Below are 23,431 nucleotides of genomic sequence, written 5' to 3'. Positions count from 1 at the left end.
CCACAGAATGAGATTTAAATTGTTTTTCAACGTTCTCGGCATTTAAACCAAATTGTTCCAATACATCTTATTATTTTCGATTAAAAAACGTTCCAGCATCCCACAAGGGGATTAAAAAGGGTATTAGATAAATTAACCTATAAAATGTCAGGGAAAAATTAATTATTTGTATTAAGCGTTAAATATTTAATTCAATGTTGATATAATGATTATTAATTTTGTAATACTTATCTTATTTAAATGAATTAAAAAAAAGAATTTAATAACCTTTTGATGAACTAATTTATTTTTTGCCACAAAAATAATATAACAAATACCTGACAGGAAATATTTGCTCAATGGTTTATAAAAACGCTATTACCTCCCACATCGTCCGATACCACGAGATTATATTACCTACTGCCTCGTACAACACCTGCGCTTTATTAATAACTAATGAAATAACAAAACCTCTGCTATATAATATTTTATGATACTTAAGCATAAAATGACTCTCATTTTTGCACATACAATATATGGCAAAGTAAAAATAGACATTATGCACTATTTAATACTGCAATATAGTTCAGGGTTTTATTTTTGATACAACCAACTTTAAAAAGCTGCAGCGTAGAAGACGCACATCATAAAATATTGATCATAAAATTCATAAAACCATTATTAATTGTTTTCTGAGAAACTATTTATTTAACAAACTACTATGGATAATTAACAGAAACAAACATAATATACGTAAACAAATGTTACCCAACATTTTGTGGCTTTTCTCAAAACTCTTATTCTTTATTGGTTAATAACTATATGATTCTATGAAATTTTATGCAATTATTGTGCAAAAATTCATATTAGTACTTGCATCACATATGTCTGGCGTCGAATGAAGTCCCATGACTAGCCTCTAGGATGGCTCATCTGACAACTAATATCATTCGGTTTTGATTATTAGTTACCGTCAACAAGGAATATTATTTCAATGTTATGCTGATAACATTTTTTTCACACCGACTTCAAAGTGATTTGTTGGTAGTAGTTAAAATAATATTGTAAATAGAGAAATAGGTTTAGATAGGTATTAAGCTAAATTGTGTGTATATAGTAGAATATATAATACATGTAGTAGATAGGTTAAATAAGACTTTTGTTTATTTTTATTTCGTTATTACAAGGATTATTATGTACATATTTTATTTTAAAATGTTTTTATTTCGTGTTAATAACCAAAGATTGATTATTTTTTAATTTCCAGTTAGTTACTTATTTATCTTTTTAAGGCGGTTCAATTTTTTTTGTTGAAATATTTTATTTTTCTCTTTTTATTGGTAGATATTTATTCAATTAATTTCGCAGTTATTTTATTTAATATTACAATGATCCGCTGTTATGTTCTAACTAAACAACAAAAAGGTATCGCTCCAGGTGGGAATTGAACCCGCGACCTTTCTTTGGGAGCTAAATGCCTTTAACCATAACACCATAGAAGCTGTTGTCTACAATATTTCTACGAGACCTTATATGCTATAGTTAATGCTTAAAAAGTAATCTGAATAGCTTTTGCACTGAACGACTTCCAATTTTCCGTCACATCAGCTCAACAATAACATTATACCCAAATATCTGATTATTTTAGCCAAAAAATATGTAAAAACTTTATACGTGCCCTTAAAATTAGTGCGTTTTTCTCTATTAACAACAAAACATTTTTCATATTGGTTAAAAATGTGTTTGATATATGTTTCGAAAATACCTCATTCAAATTTAGTATTTAAATGAAAAAAATTAATTAATATAATTTTTTTTTAATTTCATTTATTCACTTCATAATTAAGATTGAATTTAGACTGAAAAATCCGCTTGATTCGAGCAACCTGAATTACTGAAATACTTATTAGTTTGGACTACTAGTTGAAAGAGTTACTTCAGGAAATATTAACAACTTGCACAAATCTATATCGACAAATAAACAATCTGTCGGAGGATTAGATAAATAAAAATAAATTAGATCAAAACCAAATGTATTAATATAAATGTATACCTATTTTAATAATGAATATAAGGAAAAACAATAAAAAACTCTTCAATTACAAACTTGATAGTATGTAAATAAGTTTCACAATTCATTACCCATTCTCTAAATTTATTAGATTTGAATTTTTGAAAGTACTCAAACCTCTCTGAAAAAGCTCTCAGACTGACATGGTCCAACTTTAAAGCCATAAATTTCAGAGAAACAGGTAGGAATCAACTAAGGATTTATAGTAGTAGGTCTTGAAGAAAACTGGGTGGTTTAACTTGTCCTACTGTGCTCTGCATTAACGGAAATTAGATCGACAATAGGCATATATCAGGATGTAAAATATTTCCGTTTAAAAAGCAATAAATCATCATAATATAAAATCATCAATACCATGTATTATATCTTATCAACATATAACTTTTAATCTACGTTGAATGTTTATAAATCGAATAACGGATAATTTCTCAGAACCAAATCCTTGAACTTTGAATTTTTTGGTTAAAATTGAATTAATAGCTCTTGTAATATGCAATGAAGGTATTCTAGAATTATAACTTAAAATATTAATAAAAACATCCAAAGAAGGACGAAATAATAGGCGAATAATTTGAATTTCATAAATTTTTCTACGATTTTAAAATTGTGTTTAATGTAGAAGTATTTTCGAGGTCTTTTGTGGTTTTTAAAGTATCAGCTGCAAGATTTCGAGGCACCGAACAAAAAGTCGACGTGACTATAAAAATGAAAACTAAGAAACAGCATAATGGGCATATTGTATATTTAAGAATTTCCAGCAGGAAAAATTATTCCAAAATATGAGAGTCGGTATTCTAAGTGCCGACACAGTGCCTTATGAAGCCTTATGTGTATAATTGGTACAAACATAGAGGTGGTAGAAAAAATTTAAATAATATATGTCATGTGTAATTGTGTTCTGCAATTTTAGTCAATTCATGAGCAAGTGTATTTCCCTGTTTAGCCCGGAATATTATTAAAAAAGCCTTTTGTGGCAAATTTTGATGAATAATGAAAAACACATTTCCTACAAAACTTCGAAAAATGAAAAAACGCTCTCCTGTGTATCTGGACGGCATCTTTGCTCGGAACTTCCGGAAACTGGTTAGATGATTGCTGCAGAAAGTTACAATCAACAATTAACCAATCTGAATGAATAATTTGATCAGAAAAAGACATTTACTAGACGATGAAGCAGACTGCATCATAACTCTCAACCTCATAAAACTCGGGACTTTGAAGACCGTCTTGTATGGAAAATTCTCCCGCATTCGATATATTTACTTATTAATATTAATTCTAGTCAATATTAGTCTTAGCCGCCATTCATATTATATATTCATTCTAAGAGATGGCGTAATATTCTAAGGATAGAAGAAACAATGAACAGCATATAAAAGATTAAATTAGCCCATATCCGAAAATTCGAAGATGAGGAATCAGAACCTAAAACGAATAAAACCCATACGCTGCCGGCTGCTGATTGACGCTGAATGAACAATTATAACCTATTCAATTTCACATGATCCGATTGAATAGCTGTTTCTTTGTTTTCAAAATAATCGGCAGAATTCGGATACTCTCAAAAAATACATCGTTTCTTCGACATGATATAAAACTCGAGCAATATCGACCTAAACTGCGCAAACCGAAAAAATACCGTTACCGTAGCTTCAAAAATCATGTATTAATGTATTCCACTCAAACGTACGATACAATTAGTCTGTTTAAATGTAACTATCATCCATATAATACCATATAATATATTCTATAGAGAAAAAAGTACTTTCATTAAAGGCAAATGGGTACAAACTTATGGTTAGATAATTTATAAAATTTTAAATATGGATATAAAGATTCAAGACAATTAATTCTATTACCATTTCTAGTTTCACTTTAGGGCATCCTAGAGTGTTAGGGATTCATTATTGAAATAGTGTTATGACATTTTACAATTAACCAATTAAATCCTTACCCAACACTCGAATGGGAACTTCCTCTTAATGGTAGGCCACACCGACACCCAAATATCCCCTACGCACATAAAATATCAAAAAAAAATAATTTGGACTAACTGTAGGACTAATATGATATTTAAGTTCGCCTAAAAAGACAGAAAACTTTACAATAGACTCTTAATAATAATCTACACAAATTTTTAATTAATATCTTTAAAAATATTTTAATTTAGTTAATATTCCTTAGATAACTTAAAAATTAGTTTAGTATCAAATGGACACATATTGGTGTATTTTTTGAATAATAATTTGTACTTTTAACTCAAAATCTGGTGACAAATCAAACTCCGGAATTGCGAAAAAACGACATCAACAACTTATTTTTGGGACAATCCAGGGAACAAGAGAGATGCCAAATAAATGTATAGGAGTGAATATGGCTGATAATATATTACAAGCACAGGTGTAATAAATGTTGTAATTTTCAGAAAACACGAAAAACATTATGTAACGCGTAATTGATACACCTACCGGCAAACAACATTCTCCAAACATTTATTGATTTTAGATTAAAGGGAAATTCTTACCTTCGTGAATCATAATAAAACAGTTTTTTATATGGCGCAATCCCGATAATAAATGTTTCAGTCTCCAACAATAAAACTAAATGTCTACAGACGATAACAAACGCTTATATAGATTATACAATAAACTTCAATCCGAACTCGATAAGATTTTTTGCGGAATTTTTATAGCAAACCAATACAACATCATGTATGTTAACTTCTCATGTACTTATATTTATCACGTCAGGTTGACAACTACTAAACATTTTATAAACTGCAAATGCCCCCCGTAATAATGCAAGAAACAGCAAAACAGATGCTATAAAACTGATAAAATATTATATTAATACAGGAATAAAAATAGAAAGATTGTTGTTTGACAACTGTTAATATCAAAAATACTTCCTCGCAAGTTTGAATTTTGAAACGCTTTTGTTTATTTTTCCTTGTGATGATCCAATCACCAATTTGTACTCTCTCATGAGTTGACCGCGTTCACGATGTGCCTCACTGAATACTTTGGGAGTCAAAATTAAAGGAAGACATTCGTCATATATTAAAAAGGCGTTTGTTGAGAAAAATTGGTACAATATATATTAATCAAAATATTTTCCATCATTTTTCGGAAGAACAATGTTGGTTTTGCAGCTATCTAATCATCGATCTACATTCGCACTTCTTCGGCATTTCGAAACTGTGCGCCAGCCAACCCTTGTTATATTGACCTTAATACACAGTAATCAGAGAGTGCTATGTTTGATGAGTACACTGGATGAGCAGAACTCCCCATTCGAGCTGCAAAATTGCATACATTTCACAACTCTTGTAATGTGTGCGTGAGCGTTGTCATGAAAGAATATGACTTTGCGTCTGTTACTCGTTATTGCTGGACTTATTACAACAATATGTCGTTCAGTTTGTTCAATTGACGTCGGCAGACATCCGCTATAACAGTTTCATTCAGTTTTATTAGCACGTGCATTACCTTGCTGATCCCACCACACCACACCACATATGCAGAGCAAGACTTTATAGCTCTCCTTAACAAACTCGCCTTTTCCTTTTTTCTGAATAGCAATTAAACCGCCATGTTAAAACGGTTTTGTTTTTTTGTTATATTTTAGAGCATTCTTTTTACCAACGAGGGTTTATGTGGACTGGATCTACTGTTTAACGTGGGCTCGGCTGGCGAGTGATAAACTTGGAGATCATCCCAGAAGACAAGGAATCCGTTAAGGAAGATTACTTTCCTTGTCGGATTTTGCACTCTTGCCTCAGGAGGGACCAAACAAGCCGACTTAAAACGGTTCTAAATGACATTTTCGGTCAATTTTTTTACTTGAGTTTTCATTTCTTTTGGAATTTTTCTATTAGATATAAAAGTTTGGCATCAGTTGATATATTAATTGATATACTGTCTGAAAATTAAACTTTTTAAGTTATCCATGTCGTTCTCTTTTATTGACAATAAAATCGACACTTTTAAATGATTCAAACAAAAACGGGCAATTGGAATATGATGGAATAGCATTAGCATATGTTTCTAAAAGTTTTTAATGGGTTTCAATAGCTGGTTCCTTCAAATCAAACAACAAAAACAATAACCGACATTTATTGGCATAAATTAAATTTTTGGCGTTCCAAGATTAGCCTATATGTACTGTAGGTAAATGCCAAAGCCATGAAATTTAACAGTTAGGTCAGGTTGCTTAACAGTTATTTACATTTATACTTCGTATTTTCATCATTAGATATCGCTGATGAAAATACGCTTATACGTATTTACCTAACATCACCTAGTTGAAATTTCATTCAAATTCTACTATAAACCGTAATTTTTAACCCTTTATCTGACATTTATACACTGATATGAATAGACATCTAAAAATTCACTATTTAAACATTCTTTAATATTTTATAGTTATACATTAGTTGGTATTTTTATTATTAATAATTGTACGTAAGTTAATATTATAACCCAGAGAGCTTGATTTTCTAAATAAGTGCCAAAACATACCCGTTTTCACTTGGTTTCATTGTAGTATATTAAGTAATACATTTTAATTATTTGAAATGCGTTAACCCATTGAAATCTGTAAATAAAGATTAGATACTAAAATCATATAAAGACGGAACTAGTTATATAAAAGTACGTACTTAAGAATGTCGAAATTCTTTTCAAGTTTCGATACTACGTATACGATATTTGTTCCTGAATAAAAATCTCTTTCCGAGTTTACCCGACTTGATAGTTATTTTTTCTCTTATTTTACTTATTTTTTTCTTCAGTAGTTTACTTGTAGACGCACTTCGTTGTCAGTTTGAAGAACCAAGTAATATTGAAATGTGTTACTAGTAGTAATATAAAATATATAGGTAATATATATAATATATAAGTATAAACGTTTAATCGTTAACTGATTATTCATTTAATATAAACACTCTATTAAACTTTTTTTAACACTATCGAATTTCTCATTATTTATGTGATTTGAAATTAAACTAAAAATAATGAAATACCTTTCGGGCTGAGAATCTTCTAATTTTGTATCGATCTAGTTCGTAGGTGTTTGATGATTTCATTTGCTGGGTCATTTTTTTCAACATGTATATGCAAAGTTTGTTGCCTGTATATATTTATAGTATTGTTTTCATTACGTTATTTCGAATTTAAAAGAATTAAATAGATTCTAAAATTGTACCAAAATATATTTTAAAGTAACCTTTTTCAATGGATAAAAGTAAATATCCAAAAAAACACCAAACCTTAGACCTAAATGATCACCTTAAATTGAATCACAGTATTGAAATTACAATAAAACTCAGTGACCGAATAAAGTAATGGACCATTTTTATATAAAACCGGAACCTTTTTTAAATAAAATGTTTTTCAAATCCATTTTGTCAGCCGGCTTGATGGCGCAGTGTTAAAGGCGATGGGACGGTCCTCCTATTGTTGCAATAGCCGCGGGTTCGAATCCTGCTGGGCATGGTCGTAAATTTATGTTTGTGATTGTGATTATTAAAAATTTGTGGATGTTCTAGGCAAGAGTGTAAAATCCCATAAGGAAAATGATCCCAGTCATACCAGTAACCAGGCTGGGAAGACCGAGTGTCTTCTGGGGTGATTTCTAAAGTTGGTCACTTGCCAGTCGGTGGGCTTAATGCTGAGGACAGTGGTTCGGAGCCCACGTTAAACTTTAGGTCCAGTCCAGATAAATCCATAGTTGGTAAAAGGAGACTTTAAAATATATATAAAAAAAATCTATTTTGTCAATTATGCGTAATAGAAGGGATAATTTTAGTTGTAAAAATATAAATCATGTTTTATTTAGCCAAGTAAATTCTTAATTAAATTCATTTCATTAATTTAAGTTGATAGCTATTCATTTTTTATTTTAATATGTAATATTTAATGTAATTATAATTTACGTTCATTTGGTAAGATAACACGTATTACACAAGAATATTTAATAAAGCTGAATACTTTTTAATTCACCTATGTTATTGATAATTAAGAATACTGACACCATGTTAAGCAATATTAACCTACCACCTTACTCCCTATACGTGGTAATAAAAAAACATTTAATTTCCAAATCAGGAGTATAGCGTGAATAACCCATTAAATATACGTTACTTTGTGCCCAAATAAGAGATCTTGAGCTGATTTAGAAATTTCGTAGCAGAATTTGATGGTTACCCAAGGTCAAATTAAGTAAATTTTGACATATACAATGAATGTAACTCTCACCAACGCCTAAAAATTACACAATCTCATAGTCACAATGCTAATTTTGTAGTATCAACGAACAAATAAACAAAAAAAAATTTTACAGCAAAATAGCATTCATTTAAACGTATCAAGGCCCCAAGGGCTTTAGCCCACTTGCCAAATACTTCTTCTGCACTTCTTTTCCGTCTTATGAAAGCTGTAAAAAGTTTTCCAAAGCGAGTTTGTCTGGATCAAAAAATAGGATCAAACTAGTAACCAGAGATGGAGAAATAAATTAAATTTAAATCAAAATCTTAAATCCACTGACTTGTCTCAAATACGTTTATTTCTGTTCATATAATTTTAATAGCGTTCTAAAATATTTCACTGCCTAAATAATCAATCAAACAGCAAAATACACAGACAATAAAAAGAAGAACCACGTTTTTATTTCAAATACACGTTGTGAAAACGAACACGCCAATAGAAGGTTTGCCAAATATCCCGTCAATCAACAAGAGCAGTAATTCTAGGAAATATATACGTAGTAAATGAGCTAATAGCAAATTAAAGTCGAATATTTTTCAATTTGGCATCTACCAGGCCCATTCAGTTAGATAGAAAAGGAGAGAAATATATTTATGTCATCTATTCCACTTTTCACACTCAGTCAAAAATCGCAGGTAGAAAAGTATATATCAGTGTGGTCCATATATAGATGACATTTTTTAGATATAATTTGTAACGTGTAATTTATATATAGAAAGAGTTATTGAATTATGTAGTTGCTTTTGTGAAAATAACCTCCTTTTTTTTCTTTCAGTTACTTCTATCGGATATCGGAGAATAACTTTTAATTCCCCTTCAACCGATAAGTATAATCAAAAAGTTATAAGATTCCAAGATGTCCTTCCACAAGGTTGAAATTTTTCTATTTATAAAGAGATTGAAAGACTTGGTTTGTTTGGAACTCATACATGCTTTCTAGAGCATACTGTCTCCAGTATACTTGAATCAATTTAATAATAAATACTATTAATTTGTATATATCAATTAAATAGAATGAACTTGAAAAATATTTCTTTTTTACTGAAGCGGACTAAAATAGCCTTTTTACTTTACATTTTCATCGTTTTTTTAAAGATTTGGTCCATAATATAAGGGTATTTTCATAGTTTTTTTAAAGAGCTGGTCCATAATACAAGGGTATCTTAATAAGTCAGTGACTTTTTAAATGAAAGATTATTTTTATTCCTCAAGGCCCTTAAAATAGGTTTGTTTCAGTGATAATCTCTTCATTCAACCTAAATCTCGTAGCGCGCAGACACCACCCATTCTCCAGGTTTATAAATAGAAAATAGTCACAGGAGGATAAAACTGGAGAATATGCTGGTTCGTAGCTCTATGCGGATTTTTGTCTTGGTGATTACACACGTATGCACCCGTGCATTGTCTTAATGAAACTTCACTTGTTCCTTTACCGTTTTTGCTTCAAATTAATATAAAATTAATATAAAAAAATCGGTCGCTGATCGTTTTACCACAAAACTTGGCCAACACGATTTGGCCTTCTTTGAAGTAGAAACTTGAAGACACTCCTTGAATAGGTCCCACGGTTACGCTTATGATTGAACGTGAGCTTTTTCATATACACGTACTCTCATTCTACCGATTAACTAATATAATTTCATTCATTTTTCGACAATTTATTTGGACTTTTTGGAGTGACTTGAATATTTCACTTCACTTGTGCAGGTTCAACTTCAACAAGACTCAGTAAACCACTTCTTAACTATTGAAATTGCTGGTGAAGAGTCCGCATAATATTTGTCAAGCCTTTCCTTGACTTCGACGATGATTTTTGCGAAAAAAATTATGCCTTATCAACACTCAAAAATCACCATTTTTGTTAAAATTCTAGAGATTGGCTATTAGCTATCATATTAGCTCTCATAGTAGTTTATTAATAGAAGGCGGTTAATGGTAGCAATGATTTATTTAATGTTACTGCAAGGTAAATTCAAAAATTATGGGCTTATCAAACTGTTCATCGCATCAAACCTCCGATACAAGTAATAGATTTCCTCTTGAATGACAATGAGAAATATTGACAAATTATTTTCAGAATAATTAGCTGATTTGGTAGTAAAACCAATTTATGTAAACAAAAATGTAGTAATATACGAGCCACTAAAAATAGTGTCTGTTTGATTTGGAATACCGAAAAATCGAACGACTTTTGTGTATCGATTCAGACTTAAACCAACTTTTCTTCTAACGGAATAGGGTAACGTGTCAGATAAGCTTAATAAATATTTATTTTTTACAGGTGATAAGCGAACAGTATGAATTAATTAATGAGTTAATAATTAATGTTATGATAATATGTATATTATATACAAAATACTTAAAAATTTAATTAAAATATCTGCAAATTCACATTGAAAACGAAAGCAATAAAATTTAAAATTTTGCCTAAAAAAAGTTTTTCAAAATATCCTTTCAGATTAAATTCAAAGCGCACCGGTATTTTCTGTGAAGTTATAAATAATTAAGGATTGTAGTCGCATTGATTAATTAATATTAGCCGACATTAATGGCGACAGATTGTATCTTCTATGCGAAAGCTCTGATACTGAGCTTGTCCTAATCAGTTCGTCCTATTTAAGCGAGAACCTGTCATAGCTAAATGATCAGGAGATTACAATCTCTATCGCAATCACTGGAGATCTTATACATTCCTAAAGAAACAAGTCTTAAATCTAAAATTTCAGGGAATACGTTCTATTTTCTGACTAAATAATAAATATATTTGAAAATCGTTGTATGCTAGTTATTGAAATAACCGTTTACCATAATGATTATTGTTTGCAGATAGAGTAATTGTATTTATCGATATAATATTTTCGTGTTTTTATTTAAAAATTCCCACATATCAACGCCAGTAAAATTTTCAGGTTCAAAATGAAAATCTGTTCAAATTTAGAACTCTTCAATTATATATATTCGAACAATACTATTCTAGGATGATTTCTTCAACATCCACAGTTAACGTAGTAATTGATTATGGATTACTGCCAAACCAGTAGCCATTGATTCGAAATATATTTCCATAAATAATCGGAAATTATACGATCTCGAATAATACAACAATCATTTAACAGATTTAGCTTTAATAACATTACTAAAAAGAAATTAACATTATAAGGTGCCTATTTTAGCCCTAGAACTAGGCATTTATTGTATTTAATTTAATTTATCATATTAGCAAAAGGAAACCCGTTTATTTGTTATTTGCAAGAATTTTATCATAATTTCTATAATAAATATATATAATATTACAGTGTAATATATAATACTGTTGTTTTTTAATAACTGAAAATTCGTCAACAATAACACTTCCCAATAATGTTGGCTACAGAGTATGAACAAAATAACATGAACACCTGACAAATACATAATATTTATTTATTAATAAGTTGTTGAGCCACCATTTCCTTTTAAAACAGCTACAATTTTTTGCTAAATAGATTCTTAGAGTGTCTGAATAGTTTCCAATGGAATGTTGTCTCATTATCGTGTCAAAACATGATATTGGAGATGGAAATCTACTCCTCACTACCTGTTCCAAAACTCATAACGATTTAATTATGTTGAGATCTGGCGATGGGAGCATTATCATCATGGAATATGGCACTGCCTGGGAGCAATATATCATAGTAAGAAGTTCATCATTGAGATTGTCGAGATATTCATTATCAGTAATCTAAATACCACGATATGGACGCCCAAATCAGAATGGAAGCTCCCCCATGCTTGACTGCAGGAAGCAGGCTGTTCGGATCATAGATAAACCAGACAGTTTATATGAAATAATGTTCATTGATTCATTGGCTCTTCCAATCATCAAGTCTCGGGTTATCGACCTTTTTATCGGTTTTACAATCGTTGCACTAATTTTTTGCCGCTTAGCTTAGCTTTTTGCATACTGTCGCTCGTAAAACGTTAAACTACCAAGCTGTTTTCGTAGCATTTTACCGATTGCTTCTTTTAACCTTTACAAAAGATAGCATAAAATATAGCACGTTGATATACAGATACCCGTCGCATTATTTACACGGAAGCAGTGTTACCAGCATGCCACAAGATGTAATATATTACATGGTGTTCATATTATTCTGTCTATTCCTGTATTTCTTGGAATATTTTATGTGGTTGATTATCTCTTTATTTCTCTATTCCATTATTTTATTATCTCTTGAAATAATTTAATCAATGTAAAACTTTTGAGACAGTGGACGAAAAAATGAACCAAGTGATTTTCACAAACCCTTTTTCATAGACCAAAACAAATGGTAGTCAAACAGGACAAGGGTCTGTATATGCGGTGGTTACATAAAAACTTCCCAGCCATTCCTCTCACTTTTTGTAGAATCACTAGATATGGAAGTAATCTAGAGTGGTAATGATGGGAGACAGCACCCAGCTTCATTGGCATTATTCGATCCATAGTCAGTGTTTAGTATCGTAACGATGTCCTAAGATAAAACACTCTTGGCCTACCTCAATCAGCTAAGGCAATGTTCGTCTTTAACATCAACATTTTCGAAACAAAAACGACAACATCAATTCTTATACTGGCGTTTACATTTAAGCACTAATAATTATAAAAAATCACACAGTCTTAGATAAGTGTGCGCTGTATTTTTTCGCTACCTAAGGCCACCTAAGTCATACTTTTGAAAGCTCACTTTTTCTCAACCTTATATTTTCAGTGGTACACGATAATTTCGCTTACCTCTCTAGCAATGCTGCATCATGCTTCAGATTATGATCATTGCTAATGCAACTATACAGTTACTCTACTTTCTTTTCCACCTAGAATGTTGCAGATTCCAAACCCGCTCCGGGCATTGATCATTACATTTACTTAAAAGCCAAGAATACAAATCCATGTTGGTCCCTTGCCAGTTAAATTGATACTTCACTCTAATGGGTAGCCAAGGGTCATAGTTCAAACTGAATAACTGAATCAGTAAGCCTATATAACTTTGAATAGGTCCCACGGTTACGCTTATGATTGAGCGTGAGTAATCGCGGCACCCATCGCGCGGATAGCTTTTTCATATGCACGTACTCTCATTCTACCAATCAACTAATATGATTTCATTCATTTTTCGACAATTTATTTGGACTTTTTGGAGTGACTTGAATATTTGGCTTCACTTGTGCTGGTTCAACTTCAATAGTTGAATAGTTCTCAGTAAACCACTTCTTAACTATTGAAATTGCTGGTGAAGAATTGTTGAAAAGTTGACCAAAGCAAATTGGTGTATTTGGACTTTTTGGAGTGACTTGAATATTTGGCTTCACTTGTGCTGGTTCAACTTCAATAGTTGAATAGTTCTCAGTAAACCACTTCTTAACTATTGAAATTGCTGGTGAAGAGTTCGCATAATATTTGTCAAGCCTTTCCTTGATTTCGACGACGATTTTTTCGAAAAAAATTATGCCTTATCAACACTCAAAAATCACTTGCCAGTTAAATTGATACTTCACTCTAATGGGTAGCCAAGGGTCATAGTTCAAACTGAATAACTGAATCAGTAAACCTATATAACTTAACACCATCAGTTTGAATCGAAATACTTCAGTTCAGCTTGAAAATTGATCAAGTCCATTTTCTTGTATATTTCGCAATCCTATAAATTCTCACTTAACAGCGTAAATATGCATAATGTTTGAGTTTAAACAGCATCAAGCAGCACTCTGTTTGATCAGCAAATTGAAAAATTCCTATAGATATGTTCAATTCCTAGATATATCACGTTAGACGAAAATCAGAGCGGATCAGATTCAAAATCAAAGAACTACACTATATATTGGTTTATTAGTCAATTATAAAGGCTTATGGGGTGTAAATATGGGGTTGTAAAAGAGATATCAAACAAAAGAGATAATAAATCAGTGATGAATAAATTTCCTCGATTAATTATCAATGCTTACCGCTACGTAACCAACGAAGAACTGCACGATCCAAGATTAGTAATGAAAGAAGATTACTAATGACAGCAACATGGGAGCAATACTGGATACTAGCTACTTAACAACGCACGGGAAATCAGAAGATTGAAGGAAACCAAGCCACACGAACTTGTATTGCGTGTTATGTAAGTCTAAACTTATTTATGTTATGTAAGTCTAAACTATCAGATTTGGGAAATACATACTGATGTATTTATCCCACACTTCTCCTTGCTTATGCATTGATATAAGTAATAAATTAATTTGTAAATTAGTAACAAATCAATTAATAAATTAAATTAATATGTAAATTAAGATAGTACTGTAATAAGATAGTAAGTATATATAAAATAAGATGCAATTTTAATAAATCCTAGGTAAATTCAATATTATAGTTGTGTTTCTTTTAATAATTTTATATTGCTGTAATATTTCATAGTTCCACACATAAACCACAGAGGGGATATGTAATGTAAACGAATAAAAATATAAATACATAAAATGATGGCATTTATTGGTCATATAAAAAACAGTTCTAACAAATTATTAAATTAATTCGTTTAACATCACAATAAAAAAATATTATTAATTTTGGCATTGCCACACTGTAAAAAATAAACTAATTAAGTAGTGGAACCTAAAATTTCCTAACATTCCGTAAAAAATAGATTCAGTCTCTCGGAATTAATCTGCACATGTTCAGAAGAAATAACATTATGAAATTTAACATTACAAAATTATAATAGAACACGAATTAACGGCAATAAAAACTGTTTCATTTGAGCACACACACAGTGAAAAAGTACATTATAATAATACATTGAGTAAGCACGCGAAGCTATTTAAATTAATTGACACTGAAACTGTCGTTCGTCGACAAAATTGATTGAGTATTATGACCAGCTAAATAGTCTACGATCCAAATCAGAAAATTGAAATATATATTTTTTTGTTTTTCATTAGTGACGCCAACCATTCGTGAAACAATAAACAGACTCATGTATACTACGATTTCTATAAATAACAACTGAAACATAATAATGATATAAATTCAGAATAATAATAAAAACACTTTTATAAATATGTAAAAATAAAATAAATAAATTCAACAACTTATAATTAACTTTAACACAAATGTTATCTGTTTAGAACAAAAGAATGTAGTAATGTATAAATACATAACAACTAAATGATACATTCGATATGAATATAGTTATAGAACTATAATGGCATAGTTGTGCTATCTATTGTAGATGTCTTAAAATATATTTGCAGTAACTGTAATTAAAGTAAAAATTTCAAATGTAAAAAATGAGACCATTAAATCATGAAAAAAATCAACTATACAAAGTTAAAACAAAATTAATAAAATAATTTAACCTAAATTAATGAATTAATTTTGAAATATAAATATATCTAGGCTTGATGAATAAAAGTTCACCAAAGCAAATTGGTGTATAATGAATTTACTTATAATCAAACTGCCCATCAACATTAAATATCTTGGCTCAAACCTCGATGCACAACTCTATTGAAAAGAATACATTAAAAACAAAAGAACTGGATTTGAAAAAAAAAGAGAGGTATTGGTTTATTGGAAAAAAATCTTAGTTATATGTACATAATAAGTTGCTATAATATAAGCAGAAACAGAAAAATCAATTTTGAGTAAATATAAGATTCTAAACACTATCTCTGATTTATTCCAGGTATTTATCAAGCCACCCTCGTAAAAACTAAGAAATAAATAGAAAAATTATTTTGACATCTCACCTGCTCTCGTAGTCCAATACTACTGAACAGTCAACTATAAACAGATATTGATACATAACTAGAATTGAATGAACATTCATGTAAATATATTATATATATAAAAACAAAGAAAAGTGTGTAAACATTTGTTCTTCAAATTTGGAATAGTTCGGTCTCAACCCCCGTAGAGTCAAAGCGTATTTTTCCCTTCTCCAAAACAACTTTCTAGAAATATAACAAAAATACATCTGTATTTTATTACGGTCAACTTTTCATATTGATATATATTGATTCATATGATTCATATGTATGCACTAAGACATCAAACCAACCAGTAATCTAACGCACCGAAAACAAAGTTCTACGATTAATTACCAATGCTTATCGCTACGTAACCAACGAGGACCTACACGATGACCTCGAAATCAAATGGATGCACGAAGTGATCCAAGATTTTGCCTTAAAATCAGAAGAAATCAGAAGTTTGAAGCAAACCATACCAGACGAACTTGTTTAGTTTATTTCGTTATTAGTTCGCTATTCGATTTTTGTTCGTTTCGTTATTTCGTTAGTTTTATTCTAATTTGGGAAATACATACTGATGTATTAATCCCGTACTGGCCTTGATTGTATATTAATGCACGTAAAACAGAACAGTAGTAATAAATTAATTTGTAAATTAAAATTGTACTAAGCATATATAATGTAAGACGTAATTAATTAAAAAAACTAAAATAGTAAACTTTCTTTAAATATTTGTTTCAGATGTATAAATTGTTACTATTTTTAGTCAGCCCAAAGCGTAAACTGAATCAATTACTGCCAGCATTAAATGGTATGTACGTTTATTTGTTATAAATGTGTTAAACAACGTTATATAAAACCATGACGTTTATTGTGTCATTCTTTTTCAAATAATACGTAGCTCATTCCACGAATTACCACTTAAATCATAACGGGAAATTGATACCGATTTAAAACATTATTTTAATATATATGTATCTTTTTAATTTTTTTAGTCCCATTAACAATTCATCAAACACTAACATATATTTATCATCTGATTCTAGAAGCACAGAAACCTTGAATTCTAAAATTAGAATCAAATTATTAAAGAGAGTTATATAAATCCCTGCGTCAAAGTTTCTATATACATATATAAGATAATTCTTTTTTACACATTCAAATGCAACATCACTCAAATGTTCGCTGCGGTTTCTCGCAAAAGCAAATTTACAATAAATATAATTGAATCTGGACGATTATCTTATATTGACTTAAAAGGTTCAATTGAAAAGTTTAAAGGAAACTTAATGAGATGAGAAAGTACGAACAAATCGATAAGCACTCACCGCTTTTTCAGTTAGTACTGACTTTCAAAAGAAAGCTGCTAAAATGTCATGATATTCTATTCCACTCATAAGTTTATGAGTTATTGTCTTAAAAGTGACACTATTTTGTTATTTTTAAAACAATTGATCAAAACAATTTTGTGTTTTAATTTGATACTGCTTCTTGATGGGAAAAAATACCGTTCAAACGAAGCAATAGCTTGAAAAGTGTTATAAGGACTGCGCTCAATCAGAAACAACAATAAAACGTTGGTTTGCTGACTTCAAATGTGGTCGTAGAGAGACTGATGGTGCAGAGCACAGTGAACCAAATAATATAGTATCGCCAGAAAATATCAAAAAAATCCACAAAATCGTTTTGAGTGGTCGAAAAGTGATGTTGCGTGAAAGCCTGTTGATTTTATATTGCATGACTATGAGAAAGCTCTGTTCAAAATGGATGTCGCATTTGCTCATTGTTTACCAAAACAAAAACGTGTTGATGATTCTGTGTAGTGTTTGGCTCCGTTTAAACTTAACAAACCTGAATTTTTGCATCAATATATGACAACAGATGAAACATAGATCCATCAGGTTACTCCGGAATCAAAACGATCGTCATCTGATTGAACAGCGTCTGATAAAACTCGTCTCCAGCGCCCGAAAGCATAACAATCGGCTGAAAAGGTTAAGGCCTCGGAATTTGGTGATATTCGTGGTGTAGTATTCATCGACTAGCTTGAGAAGGGAAATGCCATCAACAGTGAATATTATATAGCGTTATTAGGCGTTTGAAGGCCGAAATTGTGAAGAAACGACCGCATATGACAATGGCAAAACTACATGAACTGAACTTCAAATTGCTCATACATCCATCGTATTCGTCAGATTTGGCTGAACTACTGGCTGTTCGCAGACCTCATAAAAATGCTTACAGGTAAGAAATTTCGCTCAAATGAAGAGGTTATCGCTGAAATTGATGCCTATTTTGAGGTAAAAGATAAATCGTTCTACAAAAGTGATATTGAAATGTTACAGCGACGCTTGATGGAGCCTACGTTGATGATTAAATTTATATACATTTATATTATTTAATTTAAATATAAATTTTAATAAAATTTTAAAAATAATTATTTTCTCATTTAATATCATCATTTAATATAAAAAATAAAATATATAAAATAGAAAATAAATAACCGATGGCTAGGCCATATCATTCAAAGAACAGCTTATGTACATGTAAGCTGTAAAACATAAGAGATGACATTTCGGAAACCAAGACCTTTACAGCGCTAATGGGCAACGATCAGCAGGTTATGCATAAATGATTGCAAGCGTACGCCCTTAAAAGTAAATACAAATCAAACTTTCTAAAAGTATTTGATGGACTTCGCAAACATATTTCTTCAAATCACATAACAAATGTAGGGAATTTCCAAATAGTAAATTTGAGCATCTTCTGATTAGCCTTTGTATACACAATAACTTAATAATATTAAACGCAAATCTGATGTTTTATGCAAAGGAGTGTCAAAATCATTAACTTTAAAACATAGCTAAAGTTGTTTAAAATCAAAAAAAAATATCACCAATATATATCAGTGATCAAAATACATGCAAACTCGTAAGAGACTTGATTAATAGAACATTAATTGTTCCAACCATAATCTAACACGATCTAATAATAACCCCTTGAAAGTTAAATATCATACTTATTCTCTTACTCTTATTTAAAATAGTTCCAATAAGATAAGGCACATTTCAGCTGAATGTCTCCAGAAGCCTCTTAATTAACGTCGTTGGCCTATTATTCAATCAATTAAATTGTTTTTTCTCATTGAGTCGCCCTCTTATAATGAAGCATAATTCGAAAATTGTCTTGTTGGCCAACAAACGAATAACTGTAATAATTTTACGTGCATTTTAAGATTAATTCCTTGTTATATTACTGCGTAATTAATTACACTTAAAAAATATACTTAGCGTGTATGGTTTCAGTAGTCCATAACATTGATTAAAAAATGAGTGTTTATATATATATATATATATATATATATATATATATATATATATATATATAATATATATATATATATATATATATATAGATCGAAAAACCACAAAAGTTTCTTTAGTGAATAAATAGAATATAATTCTAATTAAATGCAAATTATTGCGGCAAGCTACTTCAGTACAAAGAAAATAATTATAAAATAATAGGAAATAAAAATTATATGATGTGTGAATACGTGCAGGATATCATATGTGTAATACTGATTAGCACTATGTCATAGATTATTTATTTAAATCGTTCAAATAAAATGAACTGCTTATAGGCCATCTGTAAATAAAAATATAACACGTCCATAAATTAAAAATATTTTCTAATCCTTTTTATTTTATTAATAATATGATAAGGACAGTGCACTTTACAAAATCATACACGTTATTTTCGAAAAAAAATTTAAAAACGTTTCAGTATTAATATAAAATTCTTAATTAACATCATCTTATGTAAAATTATAATAATACATAATCTGCAATAAAGATTGTATAAATCACACTAGACATTTCTGTCATTAAACTTTTCTTTTTATTATGCAATTTTGATTTTTTTTACAAATACGACGAACTACGAACAATAAAATCAAACATAAATTACTTAATTATTTAAAGAAAAATCACTAAATGCTGTCGGAAGTAAACACATTCCATCAATACAACCCTAGTCATGTACAAAAGTGAGTGGAAAATACATACTACAGATGTATTTGAACAAAACATTGAAAAAAGATCATTATACAGAGGCGCAACATTGAGTTGCATAAACCATTGAAACATTGTCATTCACTAATTCTGATTAATGCTAAATAGCATCACCAAGTATCAAAATTTACATTCTTTTAGATTCTTTATTGAATTATTTTATTTTTATTTTTCTATATTTAAATCTTTCAATGTATATTTTTTGTAAACATAGTCACTAATATTATTAAAATGCTTAAAATCATTAAATATATTAAGTAATGTAGACACTACATTAATGAATGTTAATTAATATAATTATTAAATATTGATATAATTTTTAGATATTATATTTTTTATATAAAATCATTTGAAAATAGTAATAAAAAAAGGAATTCAAGCTTTTCCTCATATTTACGAAGTGGTTTATAGAATAATCAAGAAAGGGATCATTAATGAATAAAAAAAATGGTATATGAAGAACATATTTCATTCATAAATGCTCGAGCCATTAATCCTAAGACCTAGAATTCACATGCCCTACAATGACCTTGATACGTGCACTACCTTAATTTGAACTAATATATAAACAAACCAAACCAACTAATTTTTTTTATTTCACTTTTTTGATTTAATTAATTTAATTTTTATATTTTTAAATTTGTTTTTATTCATTTTATTTATGTTTATATAAAATGTAAACTAAAATACTAGATTACATTTATATTAATGAAAAAAATTGCTAAATAATCTATATTTTAATTTATATTAATAAATTGCATTAATCACAACAAATTAAAAGAACGAACTGAAACCCTTTACATTACAAAGAAATATCTAACTAAGGAGACACCATTAATAAATAAAATTGTATATGAAGAATTTTTTCTTAAATACTTGAACTTCATGACATTTTGAGTTGCATGCCCTAGGATGACCTTGATTGCATGTATTATCTCAAAATCTAAACTAATATTACAAACTAAACAAACCAATATTTTCAATTACCTTAATCATATATTATTCTGATTATAAATAAATAATAATATCAAAACAAAATTGAATTAAATTTAATTAAATTATGTCATATTACATTGGAAGATGTTAAATCAAATTTTTATTTATTTTTATACAATATATGAATCAAATTGTCACATACGTATTTGTATACTTAACAACATGTTTTTAAATATTATATTAAGAAAAACATTGTTATTATTAAAGTATAATAGTAATTACTATAAGTAAAACTAGTAGTATGCCCACATCAGTGCCCTATAGTGACCTTGGTGTATATTCTCAAAATTGCATTTGTTGTTGTATAAAGTAATTCCATGTAATTGTAAAATACAATATTTATTAGAAACATATACTTACAAACACCAAAAACATTTTTATTAATTTAATTTATTTATTACTGTAAATAAAACAAATATTAAAAATGAACATCCACATTATCTACGTACAACTTCCAATAGATTTTCTAAATTAAAAAAAAAACATTTTAAGGTAAATAAATTAGTCCAGACATGAAATATTTAGACAAATAATAGCACAAGTTTCCATGCAATTTCATCATCAGCAGGATGCGGCTTTAATATTAACTGTTTTCACTTGTATTACAATACTTTTTGAGTACTTGATACATTCAAAAGTGCATTTAATACAGTCGGTCTTAAAAATTAAAATATTTCCATCTGCAGCGCCCGGCACACATTACTAATTTCTCACTCCCCCAGGAAAACTAAAAATATGCCTATATTTCTCGCAAGAATGCCGACATCAGATTGAATAAAATCAATATTAGTTCCGATCAAAAACAAATTAAACCGACAGAGGACACAATTCGCTATATGTCTTACCACAAAACACTTGACGATTTCTTGAGTATTCATCTCCATACATGTTCCTATGATGGTCGGAAAAACTAGGACTCGTTTGTTGCCTGGTTTCATTTCACTCACTAAATTAACTTGCGTGCTGGTGTGGTCGCACGCTTTTCAAAGTTTTCGCCCTCTGCTGGCGGAACAGAAAACTTAACGCGTCGAATCTACAAACATATCGATTCGAAACGACACAGTTCAGCGTCTGGCCATTTTTTGCCGAAATTTGATATGAAAATAACCTTGCATTTTTTATTGCAATGGAACGAACCAGATATGTTTCAATTATAAATAACTTCCATTCAGCTGTTAGATATTGTCGTAGTTCCTAATTTCCAGCAAGCAAAGATAAAGTTCAATGTCTTCAAAAATCAGCATGCAAATAATTCAGATTGTCTCAAAATTAACTATATATCAAAAATATTTTAATTAGATACCTGCCTGATAGTAACGGTCAAAATAAAAACAATTTCACGAAAGAAACGTTATAATAACATTTATATAAAATGCATGTTAAAAATTGTTATAAAATGTCTAATCTCCTTAATATTCTTAAACGGATTTAAGTTTGGACTACATGTTTGTTACTGTAATTTTCATATCGAAATCGTAACATCACCGCAGTAGTGCAGCAGGAGACACTGTTTCGTTGAAAATATATACTTTAGTCCGCACTTCAGGCAATTAACGGCAAAAAACAATCATGTAATAGCTCATTGTAATTAGTAGCGTTCATTCAAGCACTAAAATACCAACTCTGTCTTTATATATTCAACGATAAGGCCGCCAGCCATAACTGAGTCGCCTCGATGAACACAGTGAATCATTATTTTACGATCAAAATCTTAAAGTCAGAGAATCAACCTGAAATTCGTTTTGGTCTAAAAAACTCATATGTTGTCAGTTGTCCCTTTTCCGAAATACTACAAAAATGTCCATTTAAGCTAGGTTTACACAGATATTTATGATCTGATTGGAATTTTTCAATTCTTGTACTCATTTACTTACAAATTTAAGATAAATCCATTCATCAATACCGATAATAATGCTCCATTAATTGATAATTTTCATGAAAGAAGTATGTAGTTAAATAAGATTGTGGAAAAAATATTTCATTTTTCAGTATAATATTTTTCAAGTTTAAAACATTTATTCCAATAATAGTCAAATTTTTCATCATCATTATCAATTCATAGCCAGCGCTCGGGTAGAGTGTCTATTTCCCAACCAGTACGTTGGTGTTGGTTTCGCGGGACTTCGAACATTCTTCACCAAATTCCGATGATGATCCATAACTTTTTTGTAGCTGTTCGCTTTGTCTTCAACACAAAAGGTCGATTTTATTCGATATATATTCGATTAATTTGTTCACTTTTCATTCAACAGGTATGGCCATACCATTGCAATCTGCATCTCTCAATTTGTTCT

General features: G+C 29.7%; 1 protein-coding gene across 2 annotated transcripts in view; it reads right to left on the bottom strand.

The window, feature by feature from the left end:
* Positions 1-22,138, bottom strand: part of sbm (L-type amino acid transporter sobremesa) — a 56,194-nt gene extending 34,056 nt beyond the window's left edge. Inside the window, exon 1 of one of the 2 annotated variants that reach the window (XM_076394519.1) lies at positions 21,983-22,138. In XM_076394519.1, coding sequence (XP_076250634.1) covers positions 21,983-22,025 — 43 coding nt within the window. In that variant the 5' untranslated portion in view covers positions 22,026-22,138. Of the gene's footprint in view, positions 1-4,574; positions 4,696-21,982 lie in introns of those variants that run through there. The other variant, XM_076394520.1, reaches the window with a different exon arrangement.
* Between the last annotated feature and the right edge of the window lie 1,293 nt (positions 22,139-23,431).

The sequence above is a fragment of the Rhynchophorus ferrugineus genome, unplaced genomic scaffold (genome assembly GCF_030347505.1).
Source record: "Rhynchophorus ferrugineus isolate W39M unplaced genomic scaffold, kcgeb_rfMv2 rfM2, whole genome shotgun sequence".
NCBI lineage: Eukaryota > Metazoa > Arthropoda > Insecta > Coleoptera > Curculionidae > Rhynchophorus > Rhynchophorus ferrugineus.
This window is presented reverse-complemented; position numbering and strand designations above follow the sequence as displayed.